At 43.5% G+C, this 22,993-nt stretch overlaps 1 protein-coding gene across 4 annotated transcripts in view; it reads left to right on the top strand.

The window, feature by feature from the left end:
• Positions 1 to 22,993, top strand: part of GATB (glutamyl-tRNA amidotransferase subunit B) — an 83,311-nt gene that overhangs the window by 14,001 nt on the left and 46,317 nt on the right. For 3 of the 4 annotated variants that reach the window (XR_013766256.1, XM_079154202.1, XM_079154204.1), the window contains exons 3-5: positions 16,438 to 16,551; positions 19,325 to 19,523; positions 19,916 to 20,038. Coding sequence is in view for 3 of the 4 variants with exons in the window: in XM_079154202.1 (XP_079010328.1) it covers positions 16,438 to 16,551; positions 19,325 to 19,523; positions 19,916 to 20,038 (436 nt within the window). In the remaining variant the exon portion in view is untranslated. The remainder of the gene's footprint in view (positions 1 to 16,437; positions 16,552 to 19,324; positions 19,524 to 19,915; positions 20,039 to 22,993) is intronic. The other variant, XM_079154203.1, reaches the window with a different exon arrangement.

Here is a 22,993-nt window from a genome sequence, read left to right as displayed (position 1 = left end):
GCTGTGTCCATGAGCTCATACCCACAAATGTGCAAGAGATCCCTTTCAGCTCTCTTAAGCTCTTCCAGTGGTCCAGACTTGCCTTACCACAGCATTAACTGGATGTCCCACATGAACTCAGATGACTCTTGACCGTGATGGACCTCTGTGCTCAGCAGGCAGAATGACCTCACCTCCCTCCGTGGGGGAGAATTTGGCCTTTGCTGCCATGGACTTTCTCCCACCTTTCAGTGGATTCTTGAAAGCCTCGCGCTCCTCGTGCTTCACAACAGTTTTCATTTCCCCTTCCTGCCAGTTACACGAGGAACATTCCCAGTATGGGACATGACTATATTAATAACAATATGTCTACTTTCTATCAATATATGTTTCATACAGTTGACTGACCATCCTTTTATGTATGTAGTTTAGGGGGAGTTCTGTGTGTACAGTTTTGAAAAGTAGTTCATCGGCTCTTTCTTGGACCGTTTGACAGTACCTTGCATAGAACGTGCTTAACACACTTGATAAGTATTTCTCTATATACTGGTATGTACTGACCATACGCATACAGGAGGAGTCCATATGAATGAATTTTCCAAACATCTAAAACCCTTTTGATATTTTTTAATCTCTTTTCAGGACTCTTTCTTAAATACATTATATGCTTTCCTGCTTTTAAATAGAAAATATTGAAGCTAAGGCAGCCTTTCTTGATTGCTCAAGGTTATCAGCAACATCAGTTATTGCTCAGTGTTGTAACATAATGGTGCCTTGAAGGGCCATTGAAGTGTGTAAAGCCATCTGATTCTACATTGAATGGCTAGAGATGGCCCATTCTTTTTAGGTTTCATAGTACAATGTTTTTCTTGAATTTACAAGCCACTATCTCTAACCTTTTTTTTTTTTAAGCTACTGTCTGTATATTTGGTTCTAGAAATCCTTTCTTGCTCATTTCTCAGTATTTCTGACCTGCTGTAGCCCTGAAAGCTAGATCATCACATTTGTTAATGTAAATAAGAGCAAGGCTCTGCATAGAGACCTGTCCTACAAAATAAAACATATGGGTAGTGTGAAAGCTCTTTAGCTTCTTGAAGCTGAACCATACGAGTCTAGATTAGGAAGAGATCCTAAGTCATTCTGTTCAGTCCCTTTAATTTAAAGATGGAAGGACTGCTGTTGTGACTTGCCCACAGTCACACAACTTAATGTCCCACTCAGTTTTGAATTGGTTTCTCACTCCTAGATTAATGACCAGCTCCATATTTGTGTTCCATTGTAGTTGGAGTTTCAAGAAGTCTGATTGACATGTGTGGCTTTTATTTTGCAGGTATGCATATGTTTGCATGTATGTCTTAAAACACAAATACTATTAACAGATGTGTATGTAATGTGTTTGTAGATGTATGCCCACATGTTTATATGCATATGGAGACATTGACTACACAGCATTGATGTTTACTGCATGCTCTGGGTATTATGATGTCTTCTAGTTATGAAGTCTAAACCTGAAGAGAGAAGAGAAGAGTGCTCAGTCAGAAGAATTGGTAAAAGGAGATCTCACCTAATTAGTCACTAATCCAGTGCCCCATGTGCTGAATTTCTCTCAATTCATCTTTAGGAGAGCAACCCTGACTTTAAGCAGCTCATAGCTATATATGTCTCCATGTAGACAATAAGACAGTGGTCATAATGGAGAATTCTTTTGGAATCTTTTCTCTATGCTTTATTCTGGGCGATTTTCTCTATAACCTCTTCCAGTTCACTAATTCTCTCTTTTTTTCTGTCTATTCTGCGCTGTAAGCATATCCATTGAGTTTTATACTTTACTGAGAGTATCTCCTTTATAAAAATACTACTTTTCCCTTTTAAGTCTCCTTTTGTTCTCTTGAAAGGCTCTTGTTCCTTTTTCACATATTCACTTCTTTATTGCTTAGTAATTTTAATTCTACTTATTTTATAGTCTGTGTTCACTAATTCTACTACCAGAACTTCTTGGGTGATCTTATTATGCCTTTTGTATGTCTGCTATTTCCTGCTGAGGGTAGATGATTTACTTGTGTGTTTTGTAATTTGGGATCATGAAGTCATGTTTGATAGGGCTTTATTAGGGGAACTCTTGTGATTGAGTTGAGAGTTCCTCTAAAGACCTATTTTATTGGCTTTTTCCCAGAGCTTCAGTTCCAAGCTACAGCCATTTTTTTGTGTTTATCTTTTAGCGTGGTGATTTGTGGACCAAAGAATTAGTAAATTTGACCTCAAGTCTGCTGAGAGCAGGTTATTGATTCTGAGGGCAGGCTTCCTCCCCATTACCTAAGGTTGAGCCCTTATAGGAAGGAACAAAGAATAGGACCATGTAGCTGGGGCTGCAGACAAATCTGCGAAGATGGGCGACTCAGAGACTCAGGAAAGGCATCTTCGCACCTCTCTTTGGCTCCCTTTCCCTCTGTTCCCCCTCATTGCAGTTCTGTGCTATTTCATAGGTACTATGGTTCTTCATGCCAGCTGAGGCTGAGATTTTTGCACCTTCTCATAGTGCCTGCACTGTTGCTGTGGAGAAGGATCAGGGACTCAGCTTTTTCTGAATTCCCCATAGATACGCAGGAATGTGCACCCTCACCCATTGCACTTAAAGATGATTGTGTTGGTCAATGTTCCATTATTGTATTATTTAAATTGAAGTAATGCATATTATTATATTATTTAAGTTGAGGTAATCAACTTAAAAAGAGTAAGGATTTGTTTTGTTTCATGGTTTCAGAGGTTTCAGTCCGTGATCACTGAGCCCTGTTGCTTTGGGCCGATGGCAGTACAGCACATCATGGCAGGAGCACACAGTAGAGACCTGTTCACCTCATGGAGGCCAGGAAGTGAGAGAGAGAAGACCAGTGTCCCATAATCCTCTTTGAAGTTGTGCCCCCAGTTACTTAAAACCTCCTTCTAGGCCCCACCCAGCAAAGATTCTTTGCAGAAACACCAAGCTGAGGACCAAACCTTTAACCCGTACGCCTTTAAGGGACATTCCAGATCCAAACTATAACAATGATCATTTTTGAAAAAATTAATCTTTAGTGACTCATTCCCTTACCTTTGTGTGAAAATGATGACACCGTCTTTTTTTCCTTAAGGAACAACAGAAAGCAATATGGAGGAATTGAGGGGAGCAGCCAGTGCTAGTGGGAGGAGTTACTGAGGACTTTAGGGGTTCATTTTCCCTTCCACCCGAGCCCTGGGGAGCCTGAGGGACTTCATCTGGCCTTGTCCTCATGTGAATCTTCTGGGTCTGCAGGGCCTCTCTCAGACTCAGCAGTATTTCTAGGAAATCTGTAATCCTTTCCTAGTAATGGGGTATCTCCAGGCAGCATGCTTGCCTCCCCAGGTTTATTCCTAAGTGAGAAATCTTGAGTATTGCATCTGTTAGGAAGAACTTTTTTTTCCCCATTTTCATATCCCCTTATTGGTTTCTATTCCTCTCAAAATATGCAGTTGGACGAGATAGTGAGCACAATAACAGGGAACCCTTGTTAGAGAGGAGTGTGCAGTACTTAGAACTCTTAACTGTGCAAAATGAATTTTGTGCAGATTCCGTAATACATATACAGACCATATAGAAAATAAAATAGAAACACATTACCAAAGATTCCCAGGAGTATAAAAATGTAGGGGGCTTTTGTTGATATAATATGTAGTAGTTTTTAAAAAAACAGTGTTCTGTGACATTCTGTCTCTGACATTCAGGTAGCTTATATAGGCTTTGTTCTGGTGATTTATACTAGAAGCCTATAATAAAAATGCAGCCTGAAATCATGCAGCTGGGTACCATTCATTTTTCTTCCATGGACAGTTCCAGAACTTAAAAAATGGCAGCAGACCTGGAAAAGCTCTTCCCTCACAGAAAACGTATACCTACCCAGCCATGACAGGTGCCCTCTTGGGTTTCTCCTGCTGTGTGACATCGTGGGTGTTTCTGCTCCCTTCTCCTCTTGAGCTAGAACCAGTTGAGAAATCTTAGCATAGAAGTCAGACAGATGGAGACGAGCATGTCAGCTTTATTAGTGATGATAGCTCGATTGACAAATGCAGCTTGATATGTAGACAGATGGCTTCTAGTACTTTGTGCTTAAGTTGACCTCACCTCCCGAAACTGCAGACTTTCTGCTTCTGCAGACAACTTATCATGTGACTGGAGTAGACTAGAATATACCACCTCCGGGGCTGCTGATCAGAAAGAGCTGCGATAGGCTTTGTTCTGATGATTTGTATGAGAAGCCCATAATGGAAATGCTCAGACAAAAGTGGCCAATCCACATGTGTTCATTTCCTTTTCCCAAGTCACTTGTCAGAGAAGTCACTCCTTCCACATGGGGACATGGTGACAAGGAAATGGAGGTTGCCCAAATTCTCAAAAAGAGAAAACATGGAGCCACTTTTAGCCTATACGTCATGTCTGGAAGGAGATGTGAGACACTTTTTTGGTTGGATTCTATGGAATTCTTTGTCCACACTGCAAGTTCATACTTGGGATCTGTTAAGTCTAAAGAAAGGTCCACCCCAGTGGTCTGTCTGAGACCATCAGATGGATTTTTCTTACTTGATCATTCTTATGTGTTTCTGCTTCACATTTTGTATTGAAGGAGTTGGCAGGGAGGCAGAGTTGGCTATCTTCTACACTGCAGCATCTTGGGGAATTTTTTCCCTAGCTCTTTTTAAAATCTTGGCAAAGTTGGGAAATCATTTTGCCATTGGCATTCCAGAGATGACAAGCGTAGGCTTGGTGATTCTGGCAGGGTTAGGTAGGCAGACTGGGCTCAGAAGAGCATGCTGTTCCTAGTGGCAGAGAGTTCTTGTTCCCCAGTTCGTCCACCTCTGGGAGCATCCTTATAAGAAGGAATGGAGCTGAGGCAGGGACAGGAAGTAGGAATCAAAACACATTTGTGTTCCCAGGAACCTTAAAATATTCTGTTCCGAATTTTGATGCACGAATCTCCTTTCACAAGTGTAGAAGCAAGAAGCATAATCAATCAAGGGTCTTTGTCATGCTTGCGGCTTCCTTGGGAGACGCAGACAGGCAGGGATTGGTGATTGTCAATAGCACTTTGAATTTTCAGTGATATTTGCCAACTCACAGGCCACCCCAGTGAGCAAGGTTAGGAGCTTCAGCCCTGGTTGATAGGCAAGGAAACTGAGTGCCTGATTGATTTACCCAAGGACACAGAGAAGTCAAGAACCTGACTAAAAATATAAATGAGAATTGCCTGGTTTACATTCTTAACGTAAAGCACCAGACTGCCTTCCCTTCTGCAATAATTGCTAATTATTCATTTCCAACAAAACATAACAGGGAATTTTTCCTTTATAGCTTTTTGTAAACCTTTTAGATGCCTGTAGCTACTCCTAACCTTTATTTACTTATCACAGTCAGCTAACTAACTTATTGACCTTATTTTTTACTCTCTTCCATCTTTTACACCTATGCAGAGAAATTGATGTATATGAAAGCATAAAATCTCAAATGGCATGTAAATTTTATTTAGTATTATTATAATACTCATCTTCTTAATTTTGCATCATTAAAATATAAACACAGATGACTTTGTTATACAGTGGCCTATATAAGGGCAGGGAGGGGGACTGGTAAACATGCAACATTTTCCTGAAATTACTTAGATGGCATGTATCCACAATAGCATAACAATTATTATGAAGCTGTCAATCGTAAATTATTTTAGAGGTGCACCATTGGGAAATGAATGAGTACATTCACTTAGCAAGGCAACAGGAAGCATTAGGAGAAAATAAGACACACAGAATTTGGGGGGAAACTGAAAGTACTTTTCAACGAAAAAAGATATAATTGGATTAAAGTTATTTTCCTACCAGGTAAAAGAACAAATCTTCCTTTCATATTCTTGATTATGTATATATGACATCTTTACATAGGATTTATATACTTTTGGCTAAAACTGCTGAATTTCCTGTTCACAGATTTTGACATGATACTAGGGGTCACCCCATCGTTCATTACATAGACAGGGATCTTAGTATGTCCCCATAACTTAATTGACTCTATGACATCGGAAAGTTGAGGTAGATAGATTTATTTAGTATATAGAATGTTTTCTTTTCCATGGCTGATTTTTGGCAACAGTGAATGAAAGCTTTAGGTACTCAAGTAGTTTAAGAGTCAGTATCATTTAAATAGTTCCTGCCTCCTCTAGAACCTACTAATCCCACCACCCCTACCTCTTTGTAATTGATATGTCCTTTGAGTTTTGTATGGGAGACTTTTTTTTTTTTTTTTTTTTTGCTACTGGGACTTGAACCTAGAGGTGCTTAACCACGGAGCCATATCCCGGCCCTTTTTATGTTTTATTTTGAGACAGGGTCTTGCTGAGTTGCTTAGAGCCTTGCTAAATTGCTGAGGCTGGCCTCAAACTTGTGATCCTTCTGCCCCAGCCTCCTGAACCTCTGGGATTACAGGCATGCAGGTGTGAGAGACTTTTAACATCTCACCATCCTTTTAGGAGAATTATATACCCCTTCTGCCCCTTTCCTGCTTACTTAGAAACAAAACTCAAACTTTCAGAACAGTTGAAAGTGTAGCAGGGTAAATAACTATCCTACATCTAGGTTGCTCCCCAACTGGATGAGCCATTTGAGAGACCTCATAGAAACTTATTTCTAAATACTTCAATGTTCGTCTCTTAAGAATGAAAGCATTCTCTTATGTGAATCCCTATATAGTGGTCACAGTCAGGAAAGCTAATAATGACACAAAATTATTACCTGACTTGGTTCATACTTATTTTTCTAGAATGGCCTTTGTCCCTGCAATCCAGCATCCAAAGATTACACGTCGCGTTCACTTGTCATATCTCTGGAGTCTCACTTTTTTTCTTCTTCTTTCCTTTTTCTTTCCCTCTTTTTCCTGCCTTTTTCTTTCCCTTTCCTTCTTGACATTGATGATTTTGAAATATCCAGGCCAGATATTTTTTCTTATCTACTGCGGAAGCAAACATAATTAATAGAGATATTTGCAATACAGAGTTCAGCCTTTTTTCCTTCCCTTTTAACCTCCATGATTTCATGGCTTACAGAGGAGCCTTTATAAGACACTGTTTTCCTATTCATTGCTAAAATTAAAGATAACATTTTCCTAAAAAATCTATGTCCTGACAGACTTTCAAAGACTCCCTTCTCAGGACATTCACGGGATGGATGAACACATCAGGTCTGTTTTTCCTCGAATGGCCTATGTCTCTGGGGATTTACTTTTGATATTCACGAGCTTTGCTCCACCAAATCCCATATCCATACCAATAGTGAATACCGAGCTGCGTTTCTTACTTGTTAGGTTGGTTCATGTCAATTGTTTCCTTTCTCAGCGATAATCAGATCGTTCAACTCAATACTGATCTCTCATATACAGAAGTAGATCTCACTCTGATCATTAGAGCATTTCAGTCACGAGAATAATGTTTCCTATCACTTTTGCTGATGACTCCTGAGGTTCCGGTGATGTGAAATAGGATGTGATTGCATTCCATCAAATCTCTCTAGGTGTAGGATCTCATGAGTAAATTTTAGGACGGATCTGGAAAGATTTGGCAGTTTCATACATGGGCAAATCTAGAATGATGGGGTTTGTATGGCTTAGCTTTTTTTAATTTTTAGATGCTTTGTTTTAAAGTCATGAACTAGAGAAAAAAACAATATTCATAGCTGAAGTAAGGGGAAATCTTTTTTCATTAAAGATCCTGTCTCCATCCCAAAGTTTTATTCCAAAAGAACAATGTTTTCAGTTTGGTCGGTGAATTGGTTTTGGTTTTTAACTTGATTCCTATGTCCACTCCTTGCCTTCCCACCTATTCTCTCCATTGACTTATTGAATTTCAAAGGTATCTGCTACTTTGGAAAACAGGAAGTCGCAGATGTGCAACAGGCCACAGTGAGATGTGAGTAACAGTTGGCTCAGTTAACTGGTTTATAACTGGCCAGCTTGTTGAAAGCTCATTTCTCTTACCCAAGAATGGAGTTTTTCCAGCCAGAGGTGAGTATACAGCATTACCTAGGAAAATTGTGCCTCACTATAAAACAGAGAAAATGAAGCAATATGAGCTCCCTGACACGTTAAGAAATATGGTCTCTGTTCCACTGGAGATAGCACAGTAATTATCACAAAAGGTGTTGGTTATCATTTAAGGGGGAAATATTATGTTGACAAAATACATAATTTTAGCATCTGTTACGCCTTACCTTGGATTGTAAATCCAGACTAATGGATCCATGGAGCTGCTTAGGCCTTTTCTCATTAGACGTCCTTGCCTCCTAGAAAAGTTTGCACATGAAGGATTTGACTGGGGTGAGCACTTTGCATTTAATAACACTTCCATTTTGAAACTGCATTACTAAATGCCTACTGGGGTGGGGTTATTTAATTTGCAGGACAGTTCTGCAAAATAACTAATTTTTCTTTTGCAGATTAGGAAATCGAGGCCTAGAAAGGTTAGATAACTTGTACAAGGGCACATGGCTTTGAAATCTTAGAAGAGGGATTCCGATTCAGGTCTTTCAAACTCAGTTTTGGTCCAGTTCATCTCTTTGTAAAAGTCTGTTCAGAGATCCAGTTTATCACCACTGACCAATGCTAGATTAGTAACTGTTGGGAACCTGGGAAAAGGGACACAAGTTAACCTGCACACCCAGACTTGTGTTTTACTGGCTTCTGACCATTCTCCAACCTTCCTGTCTAATTTGGCTAACTGGCTGAGTTCACAAATGAGCACTATTATGATAGTTGGGTCATTGATCTCCAACCTCAAAGTGAAATCCACGAAGTGTTGTATGAGAACTCTTCTTGCCCAGGATAGAGGTAGGCCTAGGCCAGCATAGGCCAAAGGATATCTTTCTTTTCTTATATCCCCAGCAGTAAATCTCAGGTCTTAGTGTTCTAGTAGTCCATGGAAAAAGCCAGAGAAATTTCTCCAGGGCTCTCATGCTGTTGAGCTCATATAGGTTGCCTATCTCTAGCCTCATCTGGTGCTGACTTTGGGCACTGGGCTGTGGGCCATCTGAGCTTGCCAGATAGGCAGAGGCAGGATGAGGATGGACTCCGAGGTGAGTCCTGATCTCCCATGGGAAGTGGAGTTTTACAGAGGGCTGGGAATGAAGAGGAACTTTGGAACTGAGGGACAGCTAAAACTGCCAACCATACCTCTCTTCTTTTGACCAGGAATTATTGCATATTTGATGGATGTTTAATTTTTTCCCTTTCATGAAAGAGGGACATAAACAAAAGAAAGAATGTAGCATTTACTCCTTTTTTCTTCCCTAGGCAATGCTCATGTTTAAACATAAAGAACGTATATATTTATGTGAGCATATTCACACATATATTTAATACCTGCATAAAACTAATACTTTTGATGGTAAAGTTCTACTTCAAATAATTATCTTAACCAGTTTTAGCAAACTGAATTTTTACAGCATTATTACAGTTTTGTGTTTGTTTTGGGTTATGATGAAAGGGCTCAATGGTGAGGAGTGTGAGGGTGAGGAAATGGGGAACCTTTTCTCTATTGTAATGAAAATTTATCACATGATAACTTACTTTGAATACGAATCAGAGGAAATTCATGCTTTGAGACAAATTTATGTGAGCAGTAAGATAAAGGCCCGTTTTACTGCCTTATTTTTAACTTAATAAATTTTAATTACTTTCTTTCCATAAATTAAAGCATTTACCATGCTATATCCTAATTATCAGATCTGTCATGTTTAGCATAAATTTCACAGAGTCATTGCCATTTGGACTTTTTGAAAAACATCACCTTGTAGTCTTTGTTTTAGTGCTCCAGAGGAATCCCAACCAGATTTTCAGCAAGGACACCAGTATTGCTATGTCACCTCAACTTTATAAAGTACAGATACTCATTGGACTCACTTTGGGTACTAGAGCATCATGGGCTTGCCAGTTAATGAAAAAGTCAGAAAGGCAGCAAAATAGTGTGAATTGCAGCCTGTTTTGAAAGTCATGCAGTTTACTCCTTGAAGTACATTCCAGAGTGTTTCCCAGTGTCGATCCCAGGGCTTTCGTGAGTGGGTTTATTTGTAATTAGCAGAACTTCACATAAAAATGCTCAAATCCTAGAGAATGTTTTACTGACTTAGTAGGTTATTCTTTCCTAGTGTTGAATGTAGATTTCGAGTTCAGTTCAAGCCAGGTTAGTTAGCACAAATGTGCCTTACAAATGAGTAGCATTCCATAATTCTTAGTTCCCAGTATGTGAATAAACGGAATCCACGAAATTTGCAGTTTTCTAGTGACTGCACAGACTTGAGAGTAGCAGCATTTTATTGATAATTCATTTATCAAAAGAAAAAGTCACAGAAATGAACACAAAAATGTATTTGCCCTTCCTGTCGTGGTATACATGTCTTCAGATTTGTGAATTCCTGTTTTCCCAGCTCTTCCTGGTGCAGATCCCAGTGGGTCATCTGCCTTCTGTCTGGGTGGGGCCACCAGGAAGTGTGATGAAAGATTGCAGTAGGAAGAAAGAAGCAGCAGTGTATTTCTCCTTCCCGCTCTACCCTGTCAACATCTGTGGTGGCATCTGCCTCTCATCATGGCTCCAGCTTCTGGGAGACAGGCCGCCATGTTTCCTGCATCCTCTGGTGACCCAACACCCTGGCTCTCCATTTAACACTGCTTCTCCCCTTTCTCTCCAGCCCTGGGATAGGGTGGCTTTCTTGCTGCTGAGAGTCTCCAAAGTTGTCTCACTGTGCTGCCTTTGACATTTCTGCTCATCTCTCAAATGTGTAATGAAGTCTCTGCATTTGAAATGTTCCATTCTACATACTGAGAGTGCCTTCTTTTTCCTAATACATTTTATAGAACAATTTTGCATGTAGTCTTTTGGATGTTGATAAAGGAAATGTTAAATGATTCATTACTTCAGCTAACGTTGGATGGCTTGGTGTTAGGCTGAGGTGGTGGGGCAAAGAAGAATAAGCAGAAGGACTCGATTGCCCTCTGGGAACTCAGGCTGGCTGGGAGACAGTGCTTCCCTGAGTGTTGAGGGAGCAGAGAGGGGGGACACCTAGTCTGGGGTAGTAGCAGAAAAGAGCTCATGAAGAAGGTGACATCTGAGAGTCTTGCCAGGGGTCAATTCAGTTCTTGCTCAAGCAGATGAGGAAGAAGAGTGTTACCAGCAGCACTGGCAGTTTGGACAAAAGCACGTCCCACACTTGGCCACATGGGAACATTGGGTTTCGGGAATTGAAGACTACTGGGCACCTGGACCGCAGCCTTTGGATGTGGGGGAGCGGTGAGGCAGGATTCTAGACAGAGGAAGTGCATGAAGAGGTTGACCTTCACAGAGGTCATTCTTGAAGGATGTGAAAGAGACTCTAGAGGCAGAGGAAGCACCCGGCGAGGTGGTCAGTGGCCTCTTGTGGTTGGAGGGGGTGGTGTTTGCAGAGGCCTGAATTATCCCAGAGGACATGGGGGAATGGAAACGCAGGATGTGTTAAGGAAGTAAAATATGTAGAACTTAGCGATGGGGGGTGGTGTTGGGAGTTGTCATTATATGATGGTCTGTAGTACCCAGACATCAGAACATGATTGTTTGGTTAGGCTAAATGAATCTCGGAATTAGAAGACTATTTCTCAAAGTGGGATCACAATATCTCCTGGAAGATCTCCTACTCATTTCTGGGTTGCCTTATGCTGCCTTACGTACTGGATATATTTTAGATTCTAAACAAAGTATGGTTGCAGCACTATTCAACATTTTATCTGCAAGCCCAGCAAATGATTTCTTTAAAACCATTCTCTGTTCCCATTTGCCACCCACCACCCTGATATCCTTTTCCAGGCCACGTTCTGCCCAGTCTCTCCCCCAACTAGTCAAGAAATTGGTCCACTGTGTGTTTATCTCATCTCCCAATTCTGTCTCTTACAGCTTTCTGATGAAATAAAATAATTAGCCTCCTACTTGATGAATCATTTTATGAATACTTATGTTAGAAATCTAGCAAGAGGACATCCTCTGCTACTTGAGAAAACCTACATTCCTGGACCCTCTATATACCAGAGACTGTGTATTGAGTGTTTCAGAAAGTTTTAAAAAATAACACAGTACCTGCCCTCTGTGAACTCCGCAGCTGGAAGAGAATATGGAGAGAATCTGATAGAAGTAAAACATTAGAGGCAACATCTGCATCAGGATTTGGTTTGAGGTACTGCTGTAGAGTTATGGCCAGGTTTGGTCTTGAGAACCAAAACTATCACACTTTATTCTTTGAAGATTCGAGAAAGGAGTTCGTGGTTGAGAGCCTGTGTTCCAGAGTCTGACGTCCTCCTCTGCTACTTATTATATGTGTCACCTGGCCAGAGTAGTTCATCTGTGTGCTTGCCTTCATCATCTCTAAGATGAAGATCCTAATTGTCTCTACCCTAGGATTGCTATTAGGACTGCATGACAGGTGTATGTGACACACACCAGTGCCCGATAAATACCTGCTGTTGATCATACCTGAGGCCAAAGGGAAGTGTCTGCAGGCCCAGTTGAGGAAGATGTGCTGAGCAAGGGCCAAGGATTATTGGTTTCCTTCCATGTGAGAGCTGTTATAGCTAATCCTGTGATCCTTCACCATCACATAGGCTGATTACAGAGAAGTCTGGAACATGCCTTCTTCAGGACAAGTTAGTCTGTTGAATTTAGCCCCATGGTCACATGACACGTGGTTGGTTATCTCCTAGAGCACTTCAGAAACAAGTTTAAAGGCCGGCAGGTGGCAGGTAGGACTTCAGAGGAGACTTGGGCATCGCTGGCTCTCTGAAATCTGCCTGCAACCTGACACCCATCTCCTTCCGTCTCACTGGAGTTCACATGTGAGCTGAGCTCCACTTTTTTCCCCAAATTCGGTATTGGGATGAACAGTTCCCATCCTTCTGAGATTTATAATTGTGTGGAAGTGTCTGAAAGATCCAATCCACTGTGATACCAGCACGGATGGAATTGTACAGAGAGGTACATGGGAAGCATAGTAATGATGGCTTCACGGAGGTGGTGACATCGCAGTAAGCTTTTGAAGGGAACAAGAATGGGGAGCGTCAAAAGCTCTGCATGTTTGTGTAGGAGAGCTGGACCATAGGGGTGTGGGGCGGGGAGCATAGGAGGAGATGAGGTTCAAGACTGAGGAAGGAGTCAGATCATCCAGGACTCGGCCTTTAGCATGGGACCACAGAGGGCCATTGAAGGACTTTAGGCAACAAAATACCACAAAGTGCGTTTTTAGCAAGATTACTCTGGTGTGGAAAATGAGCTTGAAAAGGGCGTTGGAAAGGCAGCAGGTTCTTGTCACCACTGCAGATTCATTGAGGGCAGGGACAGAATCCAGTTTATCTCTAGATCCCTCATTTTTCGTACATTATAGACACTCAAGAAAAGTTTTGGACAACCCGAGTTGGATTTTCCAGCTCGACATCCTGTCCTCAAAACATGCTGACCTGGACCTCCATCTGTCACGGCAACTTGACGAAGATCCTAGTAAATTCTTGGTTTTTTTGGCATTTCTTTAACTGGCACTGTTGACTAGCCCCTCTGTGCAGCTGCGGGGTGGCAATGATTGATGCTTATGATTCTGACCCTGAAGTACTTCATGCCTTCTAAATCATCAAAAGAAGATTCAAGTATATTCAGGATTGCCCGGATATTTGTGTGTTCTCCTGCATTCTTATTCTGTGGAAACGGGTGGTTTATCAAGTGCTGGGCACTTGCGTGTACTTGGGCACAGGGAGAGTCTATAATCGCATCCAGTTCTCAGCTCCCGCCCAGCGCCAGGCGCAGGCATGCTCCAAAATAAACTGAATGACCTGGGCTCTCTTCATGCTTGGAAGGAGGATGCAGCTTGGCCCCAGAGGGACAGACTGAGAAAGTGGTGGTCAGAAAAGAACTGGGGGTGAGAAAGCCAATGTGGTGCAGGCAGGGAGTCCCACAGTCACCAGTGCTGCAAAGCTCAGGGCCAGGACCCCAGCTTCTTGATCCCTCCATCCCTCCACTCCAGTCACCAGGCTGGGGTTTGTCAGGATTCCCCACAGCTCTGTATTCCAGTAACAACCATTCGGTGAAATACACCAGTAATGGGAAAACATCAATAATGAGAGCACCCCGTTCCCCAGCACATCTTTCCTCGAAAACCATTTTTGCTGTGAACGGACATTATTAGGCCCAGAAGGAAGAACTTGGAATAGAAGCTGTGACACGACTCCCTTCTGTAATGTGGGTTCCTAAAGAGCTGTGTGCTCTTGTCATAGTGGAGGGTTTGTTTGGGTTTCCTTTGGGGGTTATGTATTGCAGCAAGTAGTGGCTTCTCTTAGTTTGTCACACATTTTGTTTTTAAATCTGTATGCGATCGGGGCTGGGTTAGGGGCTTGCCTACCATGTGTGAGGCACTGGGATTGGTCCTCAGTGCCCCATAAAAATAAATAAATACAATAAAGGTACTGTGTCCATCTAAAAAATTTTTTTTAAAGATTTTTTTTTTTTAAACCTGCTTGTGATCAGTCAGTACTCCTCATCCAGCACAGAGAGCCAGTCCTCATGATACTGCCTGTGATCAGTTACCTTGACGAGTCCTGCTTCCTTAGATGTTGAAGTCAACACCAGGGAAGCATGGGAGGCAAGCGTAGAGGAGAAAGTAAGAAACTCTGTAAAGGAGAGTGAAACAGACTTCTCCCAGGTGGAAGAAGGGGACCCAAAGGCAGAGTCCATGGGATGAGGAAGGTTGTCCCGTTTATAAACGTAAAGTTTCCTTTGTTCTCCTGCATTCTTGTTCCTTATCTTGTTTATCTGCCCCCATCCTGCATAGTGACCGGGAGATGCCGGTGGGCTGACCAGGGGGTGAGCAGGTGGACTGGAAGGGCCAAGGGGGGTGCTAGGCAGGAAGGGAGTGGCAGCCGGGGGCAGTGATGCGTAGCTCTGTCTGCTCAGGAGTGGCTCCCTTAACAACCTTTTTGGGAGGGGTGGTATCCCAGGGGCGGTTTCCAATCTCCCAGACTCAGATTGGCCTCCATTTTTTCCATTCACCCTGACCACCTATTCTCCATTAACTGCCTGTCTTTAATTCTGGCTTCACCCAGACCACTGGGAGTCTGCTTATCACCTAGGCAAGGGCACATGTGGGCTTCAGAGCTTGCTTTATATCATTTGTCAACTAGACAAGTCATGTAGTCTCTCAAGGTCTTCGTTTTCTTTGAAATATTAGAATATTGGAATGATACTAACTTCTTTACAGATTAGAATAAAATAAAATAGTGGATGTGAAAAATGCCTCACTGGAAAGCCTTATCTATTTAAGTAATAGAAATACTATTATATGTTATATATTTAAGTCTTTTATGGATATTATAATATTACATATAAATGCTCAATTTACTAAAGAACACCTTAAATACCATAATAAAACATAAAAATATATTTCATTGCATGCACAACATCCTCACAAATTTTCCCAAAGTAAAATGGGGAAATGAACGATTTATTGCGTCCCTGTGACAGATTGCCTGTTGTAGCTATCATTTTATCTCCTCTTCAAGGTGGTATCATATCCCTGATTCAGAGGTGAGAAAACTGAGGTTCCTGATGACAGAGTTACCCAGAGCAGAAATGGGCTGTGGCCCTGATGGCAGAGCTTGCGCTCTTTCTCCTCTACCATGCCCTCTAGTCGTTCTCCGAGTTCCAGCTCCCAAAGTTCCCAAAAGCTGTTCATGTCCTTTGGCGCTGGATGTCTCCTACTTCTTTCTGGGTCCTTCATTCCTGAAAGAGGTTCAGGGGGGTCCACAGGGAACTTCCAGGAGCCCCTGCCGAGCCGAGCAGCATCAGGGAGTCCACCATGTGGTACCACTGCTGGTCGGAGCCCCGTTGAGGGAGCTGGCCAGGCCTGGACTGGAAGCCGAGAGGCCATGGTGCCCATTTCCCAGCCCTTGAGGAAATGTAGTCCCAGAAGTTCACTCTTTCTCTGTCAGTAAATAAGTTCCCATCAGTCTCCTGGGTGCCACCTGTGCCTTTCCGGTTCCTAAGTCCCCCAGGTGGTTTGCTGAGCTGCTCTGGACCCTCCCATCAGAACACGGGGCCTCGCTGGTGTCTGACAGGCTCCATGTCAGAGGGGCCCGCTCCACTCCTAACTCTACTGCTAACTCTTCTGTTAACACCAGGAACTGAGGTGAAGGGTCCCCACTGTGGCAGTTCCTTAAGTCTCCAGTTGGACCCACTGCTGTGTGCATTTTCTTTTTCTATCATTTTCCTCATTTGCAGACACACAGCTTGTGAACCGGAGCTGCCCGCATGGAGAACCAGAGCTAATGCCAGTGGAAGGGAGGTGTCAGTGTGAGGGAGAAGCATTTGTTCAGCTGGCTTTGGTTCTGAAAGGAGCTCCTGTGTGGCTTTTCCATAGGTTCTCAACAGGAGGTGTGTCGAAGCTGCAGTGATGACAGGCCTGGCTCTGAATTGCCACATAAACAAGAAGTCCTTGTTTGACAGGAAGCACTACTTCTATGCAGACCTCCCTGTAAGTATGCTTTGTGATCCACCCCCTGGAAGTTCCCAGAGCTGGGCCAGCCCTGCCTTGAGGGGTTTGCAGCAAGGGAGAGAAGGCTGCCCGCTCATGTTTTCAATCAGTGCTCTGTCCATCCCAGCAGGGAAGCTCTGGCTGGCCCTGATGAAGGCAGGTGCCCCCCGATGTTTACTAGATTGGATGCAATTGTCCTGATTGCTGACTCCTTGCTTAGCCTCATGCTTCTGGTGGCTCATTCATAATTGAATGGGGACTAGGAGAAGCCAGTGTTGTCAGGCTCAGCCCACCATGGTGTTTGGTGCTAATTACCTGCTAAGACAAAGGCTGACCCTGCGGCAGATTCACTGGTCAGTGCCCACCGTAGCTCCACAGACATCGCAAGAGCGTCTCCCTTTAAACTGAAGTTCCCGATAAGATGGCTATTGGAGACACTTCTGTCATCTCACACGGAGCAAGTAAGTGAACAGTAGTAGGCAGAACCACAAGGCAGAAAGATGCACGAACAACAGTAATTGGCTGAGCAATAAACTCAGTATTTACCTGCCTTTTCCATAAAATTAGATTTTTCTTTAAGTTGTTCCAGTGTGAATGAAATCCAGTTTTTCCTAATTTGGAGTCAGAACAAAACTGAAACACTGAGTGGGTTTCCCAAAATAATGTGTCATTTGATCTGAGCCTTCCTCTAGGCTGAGCCAAACAATAGTGATGAGATTGCTTCACCTCATTCTCCTTGACCCGAAGGTTGGGGTGAGCTACTTTTTAGCGGGCAAGGTCAGAAGTAAATAAAAAAATAAATAGGACCAGAACTGTCCAAGTGTAGCCACCACCACACACACACCACCTCTACCACCACACACATACACACATACAACACCTCCACCACTACCACCACCCACACACACACATACATACACCATCTCCACCACCAACACACACACACCACCTCCACCACCACACACCCACCCCCCCACACACATACACACACCATCTCTACCACCAACACACATACACACACACACACCACCACCCCACCAGCACACACATACACACACACACACCACCTCCACCACCACACCCCCACACACACACCACCCACCTACCACCACCACCACACCCACACAACCACCACTGCCAACACCCCACCAGCACACACACAACACCTCCACCACCACACATCCACATATACACATACCACCATTACTACCACCACCACACACACCACCACCACTGGCTGCCAGACTTCCAGCCTTCTGCTCTGCTTTGCATTTCTTTTTTGTGATTGCTGGGGATTAAACTGGGGTTGTGGCATGGTAGGCAAGTGCCCTGCTACTCAGCTACATCCCCAGTCTGCATTTCATTTTCTGGTAAGAGTGATAGCCACTTTGGCTAAGATGGGAGCCTTAGCAACGTAGGATGAAAATGAGAGGTTTGGTTTATCTGTGGCCTTCTGTTCTTTCTGGCCCAGGTAGGTCATATAATCACAACTAATGTTGCCAAATATTCCATGGGACATATTTATACTAAATAAGTATTTGTTGTTTACCTGAAATTCAAATTGAACAGGGCATCCTGTTTTCTCCAGCTTACCTTCCCCTGAGTTTGAGTTTACAAATTGAGACTTCCTGTCAGCGTAGAAAATGAATTAGCCTCCTGCAGGGTTCTCAGTGTGTGCTTCCAAAACACCAGTGTCAGCATCTCCTGGGACCTCCTTAGAAAGATAACTTCTCTGGCCCCACCCCACACCCACTGAGTCAGGAACCTTTGAGGTGACACCAGGCACACTGTGTTTTGAGAAGCTCCCTGATATTTCTGATTTGTTAAAGTTTTACAAACAGCTTTGGCCTAGTGATGAGGAGAACAGACTCTGGAGCCAGACCATCAAGTTCACATGTTGACCTTGAGACTTCCTAGATCTGCGTGTGGCTTTGGGCAAGGCCCTTAACCCCTCTGTGCCTGCGCTACTTAGGGTTGTCGTGGGATTAAACAAGTGCAACATACTGAGAACCGAGCGAGGCCTGCAGAGGATTTAGCTCTGATTCTCTGCTCTTCTTCAGTTCTCTGCATTGACCTGTGGTCTCTTTAGTGTGTGTTGATGAACATGTGCATTTGAAAGTAATTCTTCCTTTCCACTTAGAAGGAGGTGCAGGAGTCCTTGCACCATCCTTCAGTATTTTAGTACTGCGTGCTTTCCATTCGCTGAGTGTCACGCCTCTTTCTGGCTAGAAGGAAGGGAAGTTGGGTCAGGGAGGGCAGCTGGCATGATTGGTTAGCTGAAAGAGCAGAATCCTAAACAAGCTTAAACATACTTGCAACTGCTGTCTCCCTGTTGAGAGAAGACAGCAAAAAATGCACAGCCAGCATTTCCTAATAAGGGCGGTCTGTCAGCGCCTGGTAACGAGATGCAGGGTTTAGGCTAATGAGCTAAATGAAAACAATAAATTCTTCTCTTAGGGGCCCCTGACAACGAAATTATTGTTATTCCCCAAAATGGCCTTCAGTAAGGAAGACGGAACTGGTGTTATTAATTGCATTGTTATTGTGGGGTGAGGGGCTTGGGGAAGGGAGGATAAGGGAGGATGGGAAAAGCCAGAAGCAGCCAGGCTAAGTGATGGCAGCAGTGCATAAATAATTTGTTTTCTTCTTTTTATAATTTTTCACTTTTGTTTCACATAAGCCTTTAGTCGTGTGACAGTAAAAGGAATAGTCATCTGGATCCCAGCTCTGGGTTCTGGCCCCGTGACTGTAACTCGCGTTTGTTTAATTGCAGGCAGGCTACCAAATTACCCAGCAGAGGCTCCCGATTGCTGTGAACGGGAGCCTGGTGTACAGCGTCTGGGGAGGGAAGAAGCCGAGTCAGATGGTCTCCAGGACGGTGCGGATCAAGCAGATCCAGCTGGAGCAGGACAGCGGCAAGAGCCTTCACGATGACCTGCGAGCCCAGACGCTCATTGATCTGAACAGGGCGGGTAGGCGCACGTGTTTCTCCTTCCTTCTAGCCTATTGGGTCCTTGGGTTTTAGACATCTTTCCCAAACCAATTGAGAAAGCAGGCAGAGGGGCCTGGCTGATGGAGATCAAAATGACCATTTTGGTGTTGGCAGAGTGATGAGCGAGCACCTGGGCCACCCCTAAAGTCAGACAGACTTCCCTACCCAGTCACAGATCCTGCAACTGGATATATGTTAAAAGAGATAAGCCCAAGTTTAAAGTTAATAAATTCCTGGGAAGGAGAAACAATTTTAAGGCCAGAACCACCTCAAGAGTCCTTCGGCAACGCAGGGTTTTCTGAGACTTCTGCCTGACTTGTCTGCTGAGGGGACTGGCCACCCCAGGCAGGCTGACTCTGCCCTCTCTGGTAGGAGTCGGCCTTCTGGAAGTGGTCCTGGAGCCCGACCTGTCCTGCGGGGAAGAGGCCGCCACCGTCGTCAGGGAGCTGCAGCTGATTCTTCAAGCCCTGGGAACCAGCCAGGCAAACATGTCAGGTAGAAGCACAGAGGCACTGTCCCTCTGTCCCTCTTGCTTGCTGCTTCCCGGGTCTCTTCTGAGTTTTATTCTCTACCAGTGGTTATACTGTTGTTTACATCCCAATTTCAGCCTTTGCCCAACTGCTCCTCCTCCCTTGGATTCTTTTCCAAGCCTCAAATAAAAATAAACACATCCAAAACAGCAGTGCAGTAATGCAAGCCCACGACCGTGAGCGCAGGAGGTGTCTTCTCCCAGGCTCTTACACCAGAACCACGAGGACCCACGAAACAGTGTGTCTGAACAGTTTAATCTGTCTCAGAAGGAAGACACAGCGCGTCGAGAATGATCCCTGAACTCTGTATAGATAGATAGCTGTTATTTTGGGGAGGGCAGGGTCTGTTTCTTTTCCTTCTTTTGTGGAAGTTTCACCCATGAAATATTAACTACCCTGATTTGATTGTTACACTGTATACATATGTGTCAAATTATCATACTACTCCATAAATTTGTACAATTAAAATAATAATTAAAAAAACAATTTCCATCCATGTGCAACCAAAGCCAAATAATATTGGCTATAAGCCCAGATTATGACTACATAAAGCTTTATCCTGACTTAACTTCAGTAAAAGTAAAGTAGGAAACTCAAGCAACAAAAGAAACACCTGCACCCTTGGGAAGGAAGGGAACTGTCCCTTTTAAATGTTGGCAAATTGGATATAAATCACAAGTTTCAGGCAAGTTCAGTGCCTCAGTGGCTCTACTCTCTTGGCCCTTGTTCCTTTGCCCTCCCTTAAATTCCTGAAAAGCTAATCTCTCCCATGTTTCTACCCAGTTTTCTGTTGCTAGCCTCCGAACACGCTCTGGTTCTCAGTTCACAGTGTGTGCTTCCCCAGCACACACGCACAGTCGGTGGTCACAGTGGGTGCTCCGTAAGTACCACTGGTGATAACGTTCACCTCTACCGGTTCATAGTACTGTTAACACCCTTATCATGTCACATGATGTATTTGCATGTTACAGAAGGCCTTCTGAATTTGTAATGCCACGTTCGTCACATAGGTCATCTCACAAGCAGTAAAGGGTCCGTCCCTTCAGAGCTTTGGTACAGGTTGAGTCTTAAGACAGCACTTGCTTATTCACTGTCATCTTCTTTAAGCCGAGAAAAACACAGCCACATGAGTCTGAATTGCATAAAGGTCAGCTTTCTACACATTTCCTTTATAGAAATGAAACTGTTCACGAGTAAGAGAATTCTCCATTTTCCATTTATCACTCGGGCTACATTTTTACCCACAGAACAACTGAAGTATGGGCAGGTTGGATGGTTATCCATTAATGCGCTGAGCATGGTTCTCTATTGCTTTAAAAAAGTTTTTATTATTCCATTCTTCTTCAAAACCACTGTGATTCTTGCGAACCCTGTGGAATAATAAACAGGCCACCTGTTAGCTGAGAAATAGTCCCATCTGGGTCCTTGCCAAGAGATAAACCATAATGGCAAGAACTCGTGAGTCAGTGACAGCTGAGCATGTTCATTAAATCTCATTTGTTGTGACACTTTTTTGTTTCTTTTAAACACAAATCCAGCAGCTTTGCTTCCAGCACAGCAGCCGAGTGGCTTTGGTTGTTGTAAAGTGTTGTGGGGTGTCGGGGACTGCCTGGAGTCTGTAGGAGTCCAGCTTCCTGGCAGCGCTCAGCCCCAACTTCTTTGCTCATCCTTCTATCGCACCATCCTAGGACCACCCTAAAGAGGTGACAGTGAAGACCAGTGGACTTGTTGCTTCTGGAATGAGATGTGCATTGCTCTTGGCTGTGACTGAGTTCCTGATAGCTTTGCTAAAGAGCACGGACGGTGCCACCCAGATTCCAAGTCACTTCCTTCTCAGTAGACAGCCTGTGTTGAGAAGTAGACCTACTGTTTCAACAGTTAATATCTACCAGTGGAAACATTTAATATGTGATCATCAGTTCTCTAAGCATTTTTAAAAATTGACGCCTGCTCATTTAAACTTTAGACATTCCTGGGACATTCCTCACCTGTGATACAGGTCAGGGTACAGGGTTATTTGCTCAAGGTTCACAGGTAGCACCTGAGCTGGGATTCGAGCCCAGGTATGACCTACTCCTGAAGACTTTTCTTTAAGCACAGTGTCATACTGCTTCCTAGTGGCAGCCAGAGTGGTGTCAAGAGTGCCATATTTACCTGCTTGGGAGTAGCCAGAGTGGCAGATCATGGGTGCCCAGGGCTCTTAATAGTCCTGTCCCTCATCTTCTCATGGTAGAAACCTGAGCAAATTATCTGACTTTTCTTCTCCTCACTTTCCACATTTATAAAAAGTATCCCCAAGCAGTGGTGTGTGAAAAGTGAATGGAAGAAACCAAAAAGGAAAGGAAGCTGACAGAGTCGTTAAATGGACTTGGAGCAGCTGCATGAGGGGAGTGGCTTTGTGGGGGCAACAATGGAATTCCATTTTGGAAATGCCTCAGGGATGTCTTAGTGTATTCGCCATGAGTGCTGTGTGGTAGAGAGTGAATGTCATAATGTATACATAACTGCACAGGGCCTGGTAAAAACCATGCCGAGTCAGTGTTACATGCTCTTATTAACAATAATAAGTAGGATTGCTCTTAGGGAATCCCCACAGTTTTGGATGAGATGTGCTTTGTGAGATATGCTCAATAAAATTTGGTCACGTTCACCTGGGGGTGTAGCTCAGTGGCAGAGCATTTGCCTCACATGGGTTCCATCCCTAGCACTGGGGGAAAATTATCACTTTTTATATGTGTATGTGTGCATATATATTTTTTTTCTTAAATCTTGTTATTAAAGTATTGCAGAGTACTCGGCAACCAGAATGAGATAGCTTGACAGACCTTCCTACCAAAGCCTGGAGTCCCTGCTGTTTGCAGAAACAGTTTTCTGTCCTGATGTTGTATTTCTGTTGTGTGAATGTGTTTTAGAAAAAAAT

Source organism: Sciurus vulgaris, assembly GCF_902686455.1.
Source record: "Sciurus vulgaris genome assembly, chromosome: 9".
Lineage (NCBI taxonomy): Eukaryota > Metazoa > Chordata > Mammalia > Rodentia > Sciuridae > Sciurus > Sciurus vulgaris.
The sequence above is the reverse complement of the archived record's forward strand: the minus strand, read 5'-3'. Positions and strand labels throughout refer to the sequence as shown.